The sequence below is a fragment of the Patagioenas fasciata genome, chromosome 29 (assembly GCF_037038585.1).
Source record: "Patagioenas fasciata isolate bPatFas1 chromosome 29, bPatFas1.hap1, whole genome shotgun sequence".
Taxonomy (NCBI): Eukaryota; Metazoa; Chordata; class Aves; order Columbiformes; family Columbidae; genus Patagioenas; species Patagioenas fasciata.
In genome coordinates, this window is record NC_092548.1 from 5,583,261 (window position 1) to 5,594,312 (window position 11,052).

The window sequence follows — 11,052 nt, forward strand, 5'->3', positions numbered from 1 at the left end:
GTGACGTCAGCTGATCACGTGGGGGGAGGGGCGGGGCTGCCCGGACGCCTGGGTCCTCCCACCCCCCAAACTCCTGGGTCCCTGGGGCACTCCTGGGTCCCCAATGAACTCCTGGGTCCCCCCGAACTCCTGGGTCCCTCCCCGAACTCCTGGGTCCCTCCCGAACTCCTGGGTCCCCCAGAACTCCTGGGTCCCTCCCGAACTCCTGGGTCCCCCCCCAGACGTCAGGGTGTGTCCCACCCCCCCCGGAGGGACCCAGGCGTCCGGGCGCGTGGCGGGAGCGGGGCCGGATCTGCCCCTCCCCCACCCGCCCTTTCCTGCTCCGTTTCCGACGACGGCGGCCGAGCCGCCCCTCCCCCACCCATAGGGGACCCAGGCGTCCGGGAAGGGGGGAGGGGAACAGGGGACCCAGGCGTCCGGGCCCCATTGACGTGTCCAGACCCCATAGGGGACCCAGGCGTCCGGGCCCCATTGATGTGTCCAGACCCCATAGGGGACCCAGGCGTCCGGGCCCCATTGATGTGTCCAGACCCCATAGGGGACCCAGGCGTCCGGGAAGCGGGGAGGGGAACAGGGGACCCAGGCGTCCGGGCCCCATTGACGTATCCAGACCCCATGGGGGACCCAGGCGTCCGGGCCCCATTGATGTGTCCAGACCCCATAGGGGACCCAGGCGTCCGGGCCCCATTGATGTGTCCAGACCCCATAGGGGACCCAGGCGTCCGGGCCCCATTGACGTGTCCAGACCCCATGGGGGACCCAGGCGTCCGGGCCCCATTGAGGTGTCCAGACCCCATAGGGGACCCAGGCGTCCGGGCCCCATTGACGTGTCCAGACCCCATGGGGGACCCAGGCGTCCGGGCCCCACTGAGGTCCCCAGACCCCATAGGGGACCCAGGCGTCCGGGCCCCATTGAGGTGCCCAGACCCCATAGGGGACCCAGGCGTCCGGGCCCCATTGATGTGTCCAGACCCCATAGGGGACCCAGGCGTCCAGGCCCCATTGAGGTGTCCAGACCCCATAGGGGACCCAGGCGTCCGGGCCCCATTGAGGTGTCCAGACCCCATAGGGGACCCAGGCGTCCGGGCCCCATTGAGGTCCCCAGACCCCATAGGGGACCCAGGCGTCCGGGCCCCATTGATGTGTCCAGACCCCATAGGGGACCCAGGCGTCCGGGCCCCATTGAGGTCCCCAGACCCCATTGGGGACCCAGGCGTCCGGGCCCCATTGACGTGTCCAGACCCCATGGGGGACCCAGGCGTCCGGGCCCCCTCCCCCCCTTTGGCGTCAACAGGAAGGTGGGGGAGGGCTGGGATGGGGGGGGGGGGGGGGGGCCGGACGCCTGGGTCCCCCATTCCCCTCCCCCACTCGGACGCCTGGGTCCCCTCCCTGGTTGGGGGAGGGGAGGGGGGGTTACACACACCGGGTGGGGGAGGGGCAGGAAGGGGGGCAGGGCGCGCCCGGACTCCTGGGTTCCTTCCTGGCGGGGGGAGGGGCAGCGCAGGACGCCTGGGTCCCCCCCCCCCCCCATTAAGGCCACCAGGCCGGGGCCACCACGGCCACTGGCACCGGTGGCACCGGTGGCACCACCACCTCGTCCCCGAGCGGCCGCCGAGCGTGACCTTGACCTTGACCCCAGCGTGACCTCTGAGTGACCCCAGCGTGACCTCTGAGTGACCCCAGCCCGCCTGCTGCCAGGGACCCCGGACCTGAACTTGAACCTGAACTTGAACTTGAACTTGAACCCGACCCTGACCCCAACCCCTCCCTGTCCCCAAATCGTCCCTGTTCCTGTCCCCAACCCCTCCCCGTCCCCACGCGGGTCCCCATTTGTCCCCACCCTTGTCCCCAAACCGGTCCCTGTCCCCATTTGTCCCCCTTTGTCCCCAACCCATCCCTGACCCCACCCCTGTCCCCAAACCGGTCCCTGTCCCCAAACCGGTCCCTGTCCCCATCTGTCCCCACCTGTTCCTGTCCCCAAACCCATCCCTGTCCTCGCTTGTCCCCACCCCTGTCCCCAAACCGGTCCCTGTCCCCATCTGTCCCCACTTGTCCCCGCCTGTTCCTGTCCCCACCTCTGTCCCCAACCCATCCCCGTCCCCACCTGTCCCCTTTGTCCCCAACCCATCCCCGTCCCCTTTGTCCCCAACCCATCCCTGTCCCCAAACCGGTCCCTGTCCCCACCCCCCCGTGTCCCCCTGTGTCCCCCCCCAGTGACCCCCGTGTCCCCCCGTGTCCCCTTGTGTCCCCCCCCGTGTCCCCCCGTGTCCCCCTGTGCACCCCCATATCCCCCCCTGTGTCCCCCCGTGTCCCCCCCAGTGTCCCCCTGTGTCCCCGAGTGTCCCCCCCGCATCCCCTCCAGTGTCCCCCAGTGTCCCCCAGTGTCCCCTCGTGTCCCCCCATATCCCCCCAGTGTCACCCAGTGTCCCCCCGTGTCCCCCAGTGTCCCCCCGTGTCCCCCGTGTCCCCCCATATCCCCTCCAGTGTCCCCCGTGTCCCCCCCCAGTGTCCCCCTGTGTCCCCCAGTGTCCCCCAGTGTCCCCCGTGCCCCCCCATATCCCCCCCAGTGTCCCCCCGTGCCCCCCCCAGTGTCCCCCAGTGTCCCCTCGTGTCCCCTTGTGTCCCCCCCGTGTCCCCCAGTGCCCCCCCATATCCCCCCCCGTGACCCCCGTGTCCCCCCGTGTCCCCTTGTGTCCCCCCAGTGTCCCCCAGTGTCCCCCTTTGCCCCCCCATATCCCCCCCCGTGTCCCCCCAGTGTCCCCCCGTGTCCCCCCCCATATTCCCCCCCGTGTCCCCCAGTGTCCCCCCGTGTCCCCCCCCCCCCCATTGTCCCCATGTCTCCGGGCTGGGGGGTGGCCCTGGCGGTGGCCCTGGGGACAGCGGGTTGGGGGCTGGTGGTGGCCGCTGTGACCCACGGCGCGTGGGGGGTGGGGGGGGGCCAGGCCACGGCCGTGGCCACCGTCACCGTCACCCGTGGGCTCTGGAGCGACTGCGCCACCGACGCCAGCGGAGTCACCTCCTGCGTGCCACTCGTGTCCCTCGTCACGCTGCCCGGTACGGGGAGGGGGACCTTGGGGACATGGGGGGGACCTTGGGGACATGGGGGGGACGTTGGGGACATGGGGGGGATGGGGGGATAGGGGGGGATATGGGGAGTGGGGGACATCAATGGGGACAGGGGGATATGGGGACGTATGGGGATATGGGGACATATGGGGACGTTGGATATGGGGATATGGGACATGGGGACATATGGGGACAGGGGGATATAGGAATGGGGGATATGGGGACAGGGGGACATGGGGATATGGGACATGGGGACATGGGGATATGGGGCTATGGGGGCATATGGGGACATTGGATATGGGGACATTGGATATGGGGACATGGGGACAGGGGGACAGGGGGATATGGGGACATATGGGGACATTGGATATGGGGGTATGGGACATGGGGCTATGGGGACATATGGGGACAGGGGGACATATGGGGACATTGGATATGGGGGTATGGGACATGGGGACATGGGGATATGGGGACATTGGATATGGGGACATGGGGACATGGGGATATGGGGACATATGGGGACATTGGATATGGGGATATGGGACATGGGGATATGGGGATATGGGGACATATGGGGACATTGGATATGGGGACATTGGATATGGGGACATGGGGACATGGGGATATGGGGACATATGGGGACATTGGATATGGGACATGGGGACATGGGGATATGGGGACATATGGGGACATTGGATATGGGGATATGGGACCTGGGGATATGGGGACATATGGGGACAGGGGGATATGGGGACATGGGGACATCAATGGGACATCAATGGGGACAGGGGGATATGGGGAGAGGGGGACATGAGGACATATGGGGATATGGGGACAGGGGGACAGGGGGAGGTGTGTTTGGGACCCCAAATCCCTGGGGTGGGGGTCTCAGTGTGGGGGTGTCCCCAGTGTCCCCTCAGGGGACCTACAGGTGGGGGTGGGGGTGTCCCCATGTCCCCATGTCCCTCTGTCCCCATATCCCCATGTCCCCATGTCCCCATGTCCCCACTGTCCCCACTGTCCCCATGTCCCCATTGATGTCCCCATGTCCCCAATGTCCCCAATGTCCCCGTGTCCCCAATGTCCCCAATGTCCCCAATGTCCCCAATGTCCCCAGGGTACCTGCAGGGCTCCCGGGCCCTGGCGCTGTCCCCGTGTCCCCAATGTCCCCAATGTCCCCAATGTCCCCAATGTCCCCAGGGTACCTGCAGGGCTCCCGGGCCCTGGCGCTGTCCCCATGTCCCCAATGTCCCCAATGTCCCCAGGGTACCTGCAGGGCTCCCGGGCCCTGGCGCTGTCCCCATGTCCCCAATGTCCCCAATGTCCCCAATGTCCCCATGTCCCCAATGTCCCCAATGTCCCCAATGTCCCCAGGGTACCTGCAGGGCTCCCGGGCCCTGGCGCTGTCCCCGTGTCCCCAATGTCCCCAATGTCCCCAATGTCCCCAGGGTACCTGCAGGGCTCCCGGGCCCTGGCGCTGTCCCCGTGTCCCCAATGTCCCCAATGTCCCCAATGTCCCCAATGTCCCCATGTCCTCACTGATGTCCCCATGTCCCATTGGTGTTCCCATGTCCCCAATGTCCCCAATGTCCCCAATGTCCCCAGGGCACCCGCAGGGCTCCCGGGCCCTGGCGCTGTCCCCATGTCCCCAATGTCCCCAATGTCCCCAATGTCCCCAGGGTACCTGCAGGGCTCCCGGGCCCTGGCGCTGTCCCCATGTCCCCAATGTCCCCATGTCCCCAATGTCCCCAATGTCCCCAGGGTACCTGCAGGGCTCCCGGGCCCTGGCGGTGGCCTCGGCCGCACTGGGGGCGCCGGGGGTGGCGCTGGGGGGGGGTGCGGGACCCAGGAGGCGCCTGCGGGCAGCAGGGGGCGCCCTCCTCCTGTTGGCAGGTACGGGGACAGGGGGGGACAGGGGGGGGTGTGGGGGGATGGGGGGATGGGGGGCATGGGGGGATATGGGGGGGATGGGGGACATGGGGACATGGGGGGACATGGGGGGAATGGGGGACATGGGGACATTGGAGGGGATGGGGACACGGGGGGAATGGGGGGATATGGGGGGAGATGGGGACATGGGGGGGAATGGGGGGACATGGGGGGACATGGGGGGATATGGGGGCGATGGGGGACATGGGGACATGGGGGGAGATGGGGACATGGGGGGGAATGGGGGGACATGGGGGGACATGGGGGGATATGGGGGCGATGGGGGACATGGGGACATGGGAGGGGATGGGGGCATTGGGGACATGGGGGGATGGGGGGAGATGGGGACATGGGGGGGAATGGGGGGATATGGGGGGGGATGGGGACATGGGGGGGAATGGGGGGATATGGGGGCGATGGGGGACATGGGGACATGGGGGGACATGGGGACATGGGAGGGGATGGGGGGCATTGGGGACATGGGGGGACGTGGGGGGAATGGGGGGACACGGGGGGATGGGGACATGGGGGGGAATGGGGGACATGGGGGGATATGGGGGGAGATGGGGACATGGGGAATGGGGGGACATGGGGGGATATGGGGGGACATGGGGGGATGGGAGGTCAAGGGGATTGGGAGGGGGGTCAGAGGGGGTTGTGGGTCACTATGGGGTTTCTATGGGTCTGTATAATCTCTATGGGTCTCTATGGGTCTCTATGATCCCTATGGGTCTCTGTGGGTCTCTACCATCCCTATGGGTCTCTACGGGTCTTTACCGTCCCTATGGGTCTCTATGGGTCCCTATGGGTCTTTACCGTCCCTATGGGTCCCTATGGTCTCTATGGGTCCCTATGGGTCTTTACCGTCCCTATGGGTCCCTATGGTCCCTGTGGGTCTCTATGGGTCTTCACCATCCCTATGGGTCTCTATGGGTCCCTATGGGTCTTCACCATCGCTATGGGTCTCTATGGTCCCTATGGGTCTCTATGGGTCTTTACCATCCCTATGGGTCCCTATGGTCCCTGTGGGTCTCTATGGGTCTTCACCATCCCTGTGGGTCTCTATGGGTCCCTATGGGTCTTTACCATCGCTATGGGTCTCTATGGTCCCTATGGGTCTCTATGGGTCCCTATGGGTCTCTATGGGTTTTTACCGCCCCTATGGGTCTTTACCATCCCTATGGGTCCCTATGGGTCTCTATGGTCTCTATGGGTCCCTATGGGTCTCTATGTGTCTCTATGGGTCTCTATGGTCCCTATGGGTCTCTATGTGTCTCTATGGGTCTCTATGGTCCCTATGGGTCTCTACCATCCCTATGGGTCCCTATGGGTCTCTATGGGTCCCTATGGGTCTCTATGGGTCTCTATGGGTCTCAATGGATCTCTATGGGTCAGTTGTGGGTCTCAGGGGGTCCTGCCCCTCCCCCCGCTTCATGACCCCCCGTGACCTCTGCCCCCCGCCCCCCGCCCCTCCCCCAGCCGTGGCCGCGGCCGCCGCCGCCGGTTGGTTCGGAGCCGCCGTGACCCGGGAGTTCTTCGACCCCCAACACGGGGGCGTGCGGTGGGGGAGGGGACAGGGGAGGGGAGGGGGGACCCAGGAGTTCGGGGGGACCCAGGAGTTCGGGGGACCCAGGAGTTCGGGGGGGATCACAGAGGGTGAAGGGGGACCCAGGGGTTCGGGGGGGACCCAGGGGTTCGGGGGGGACCCAGGAGTTCGGGGGGGGTCCCAAAGGGTGAAGGGGGACCCAGGAGTTCGGGAGGGGACCCAGGAGTCTGGGGAGGGACCCAGGAGTTCGGGGGGGGTCCCAAAGGGTGAAGGGGGACCCAGGAGTTTGGGGGGACCCAGGAGTTCGGGAGGGACCCAGGAGTTCGGGGGGGGTCCCAAAGGGTGAAGGGGGACCCAGGAGTCTGGGGAGGGACCCAGGAGTTCGGGGAGGGACCCAGGAGTTTGGGGGGACCCAGGAGTTCGGGGGGGACCCAGGAGTTCGGGAGGGACCCAGGAGTTCGGGGGGACCCAGGAGTTCGGGAGGGACCCAGGAGTTCGGGAGGGACCCAGGAGTTTGGGGGGACCCAGGAGTTCGGGGGGGACCCAGGAGTTCGGGAGGGACCCAGGAGTTCGGGGAGGGACCCAGGAGTTTGGGGGGACCCAGGAGTTCGGGGGGGACCCAGGAGTTCGGGAGGGACCCAGGAGTTCGGGGGGACCCAGGAGTTCGGGAGGGACCCAGGAGTTCGGGAGGGACCCAGGAGTTCGGGGGGGGTCCCAAAGGGTGAAGGGGGACCCAGGAGTCTGGGGAGGGACCCAGGAGTTTGGGGGGACCCAGGAGTTCGGGGGGGACCCAGGAGTTCGGGGAGGGACCCAGGAGTTTGGGGGGACCCAGGAGTTCGGGGGGGACCCAGGAGTTCGGGGGGGACCCAGGAGTTCGGGAGGGACCCAGGAGTTCGGGGGGGACCCAGGAGTTCGGGAGGGACCCAGGAGTTCGGGGGGACCCAGGAGTTCAGGGAGGGACCCAGGAGTTTGGGGGGACCCAGGAGTTCGGGGGGGACCCAGGAGTTCGGGGAGGGACCCAGGAGTTCGGGAGGGACCCAGGAGTTCGGGGAGGATCCAGGAGTTTGGGGGGACCCAGGAGTTCGGGGGGACCCAGGAGTTCGGGGGGGGTCCCAAAGGGTGAAGGGCGACCCAGGAGTTCGGGAGGGGACCCAGGAGTTCGGGAGGGACCCAGGAGTTCGGGGAGGGACCCAGGAGTTCGGGGGGACCCAGGAGTTCGGGGAGGGACCCAGGAGTTCGGGAGGGACCCAGGAGTTCGGGGGGACCCAGGAATTCGGGAGGGACCCAGGAGTTCGGGAGGGACCCAGGCGTCCGGGGGTGATCGTGTTGTGGGGTGGGGGTGGGGTGCGTTATTGGTGTTGGGTGGGGGGTGACGCCCCCTCCCCTCCCCTCCCCTCCCCCCAGGTACGAGCCGGGCCCGGGGGTGCTGCTGGCGGCGGGGGGAGGGGCGCTGGCGGGGGTGGGGGGGGCGGGGCTGCTCGGCTCCGCGCGGGGCCCCCCCCAGACACACAGGTGAGCGCCCCTCCCCCACCATCGCCCCTCCCCCACCAGCGCCCCTCCCCCACCCTGACCCCCCCAACCTCCACCCTGACCCCTCCCACCCTGACCCCTCCCACCTGACCCGCCCACACTGACCCCGCCCACACTGACCCCGCCCACACTGACCCCGCCCATCCTGACCCCCCCACCCTGACTCCTCCCACCTGACCCCGCCCACCCTGGCCCCTCCCACCCTGGCCCCGCCCACTCTGACCCCGCCCACCGTGACCCCTCCCACTCTGACCCCACCCACCCTGACCCCTTCCACCCTGACCCCTCCCACCCTGACCCCTCCCATCCTGACCCCTCCCACCCTGACTCCTCCCACCCTGACCCCTCCCACCCTGACTCCTCCCACCCTGACCCCCCCACCCTGACTCCTCCCACCCTGACCCCTCCCATCCTGACCCCTCCCACTCCGACCCCTCCCATCCTGACCCCTCCCACCCTGACTCCTCCCACCCTGACCCCTCCCACCGTGACCCCTCCCACTCTGACCCGCCCACCCTGACCCCTCCCACCTGACCCCTCCCACTCTGACCCCGCCCACCCTGATCCCTCCCACCCTGACCCCTCCCACCCTGACCCCTCCCACCCTGACCTCTCCCATCCTGACCCCTCCCACCCTGACCCCTCCCACCCTGACCCCTCCCACCCTGACCCCCCCACCCTGACTCCTACCACCCTGACCCCTCCCATCCTGACCCCTCCCACTCCGACCCCTCCCATCCTGACCCCTCCCACCCTGACCCCTCCCACCCTGACCCCTCCCACCTGACCCCTCCCACCCTGACTCCGCCCACCCTGACCCCCCCACCCTGACTCCTCCCACCCTGACCCCTCCCACTCTGACCCCGCCCACCCTGACTCCTCCCACCCTGACCCCGCCCACCCTGACCCCTCCCACCCTGACCCCTCCCACCCTGACCCCTCCCACCCTGACTCCTCCCATCCTGACCCCTCCCACCCTGACCCCTCCCACCTGACCCCTCCCCCGACTCCTCCCCCTCCCTGACCCCGCCCACCCCTCCCCCCCCATCTCTCCTCTCCCCCCCCGCCCTTCCAGGGGGAGCTTGGGGGGGGGGGTGGGGGAGGGGTGTGGGGTGCGGCCGCCCCTCCCCCCCTCACTCACCGCCCCTCCCCCTTCCCCCCCCCAGCCCCACCCCCCCTCGTGGGGCCTCAACCTATGGACGCAACGAATACGTCTGAGCCCCCCCCACTGACACCGGTGACCCCCCAGTGACACCAGTGACCCCCCAATAAAACCAGTGACCCCCCCAGTGACACCAGTGACCCCCCAATAAAACCAGTGACCCCCCCAGTGACACCCGTGACTCCCCAATAAAACCAGTGACCCCCCCAGTGACACCCGTGACCCCCCAATAAAACCAGTGACCCCCCCAGTGACACCCGTGACCCCTCCAATTGCCCCCATTGCCCCCGATGTCCCCATTGCCCCCAATGTCCCCATTGCCCCCAATGTCCCCAATGCCCCCATTGCCCCCAATGCCCCCATTGCCCCCAATGTCCCCATTGCCGCCATTGCCCCCAATGACCCCAATGTCCCCATTGCCCCCCATGTCCCCATTGCCCCCATTGCCCCAAATGTCCCCATTACCCCCAATGTCCCCAATGCCCCCAATGCCCCCATTGCCCCCATTGTCCCCATTGCCCCCAATGCCCCCAATGTCCCCATCACCCCCATTGTCCCCATTGCCCCCAATGCCCCCAATGTCCCCATCACCCCCAATGTCCCCATTGCCCCCAATGTCCCCATTGTCCCCATTGCCCCCATTGCCCCAAATGTCCCCCCAATGCCCCCAATGTCCCCAATGTCCCCATTGCCCCCAATGTCCCCATTGCCCCCAATGCCCCCAATGCCCCCAGTGCCCCCAATGTCCCCATCACCCCCATTGTCCCCATTGCCCCCAATGTCCCCAATGCCCCCAATGTCCCCATTGTCCCCATTGCCCCCATTGCCCCAAATGTCCCCCCAATGTCCCCAATGCCCCCAATGCCCCCATTGCCCCCAATGCCCCCAATGTCCCCATTGCCCCCAATGTCCCCATTGCCCCCAATGCCCCCATTGCCCCCAATGCCCCCAATGTCCCCATTGCCCCCAATGCCCCCAATGCCCCCAATGTCCCCATTGCCCCCAATGTCCCCAATGTCCCCATTGCCCCCAATGCCCCCAATGTCCCCAATGCCCCCATTGCCCCCAATGTCCCCAATGTCCCCATTGCCCCCATCACCCCCAATGTCCCCAATGCCCCCATTGCCCCCATTGTCCCCATTGCCCCCAATGTCCCCAATGTCCCCATCACCCCCATTGTCCCCATTGCCCCCAATGTCCCCATTGTCCCCATTGCCCCCATTGCCCCAAATGTCCCCCCAATGTCCCCAATGCCCCCAATGCCCCCATTGCCCCCATTGCCCCCAATGCCCCCAATGTCCCCATTGCCCCCATTGCCCCCAATGTCCCCAATGTCCCCAATGTCCCCAACGTCCCCGAGGCGTCCCCGAGCTCTAGGGTGTTTATTGGCGTTTCTACACTCACCGATGCAGTTGATAAATAATTGGACATTGCCCCTCCCCCCCGCCCCTCCCCCCACCTGGGGACACCCCGAAGGGGCCACCGGGGGGTGGGGGACCCCCCCCCCCCATTTCCCCATTGGGGCCACGCCCCCCGCTGGCCACGCCCACTGGTGACGTCACCGCGGCCCTTCGCGCCCCTCCCCCCCCCCCCCCCCCTTCACCATTTTCACGCTGGTGCGTGCGCCCCCAAAATGGGGGGGGGAGGGGACACGGGGGGGGGGGGGAGGGGACACGGGGGGGGGGGAGGGGACACATGGGGGGGGGGAGGGGACGCGGGGGGAGGGGCGGGGGGGGGGAGGGGCGGGGCTGTCAGTAGCAAACGCGGCCACGAGAAAAGTGCAAAGGGGGGGGGGGAGGGGCCGCGGTTGGGGGGGGGG

At 67.5% G+C, this 11,052-nt stretch overlaps 1 protein-coding gene across 1 annotated transcript; it reads left to right on the forward strand.

The window, feature by feature from the left end:
* The first annotated feature begins 2,821 nt into the window (after positions 1 to 2,821).
* Positions 2,822 to 9,289, forward strand: CLDN15 (claudin 15). Its single transcript, XM_071800116.1, has 5 exons — positions 2,822 to 3,054; positions 4,828 to 4,959; positions 6,475 to 6,556; positions 7,946 to 8,053; positions 9,238 to 9,289. The coding sequence occupies exons 1-5, from the start codon at positions 2,835 to 2,837 to the stop codon at positions 9,287 to 9,289; spliced, it is 594 nt and encodes a 197-aa protein (XP_071656217.1). The 5' UTR covers positions 2,822 to 2,834.
* Positions 9,290 to 11,052: the final 1,763 nt, after the last annotated feature.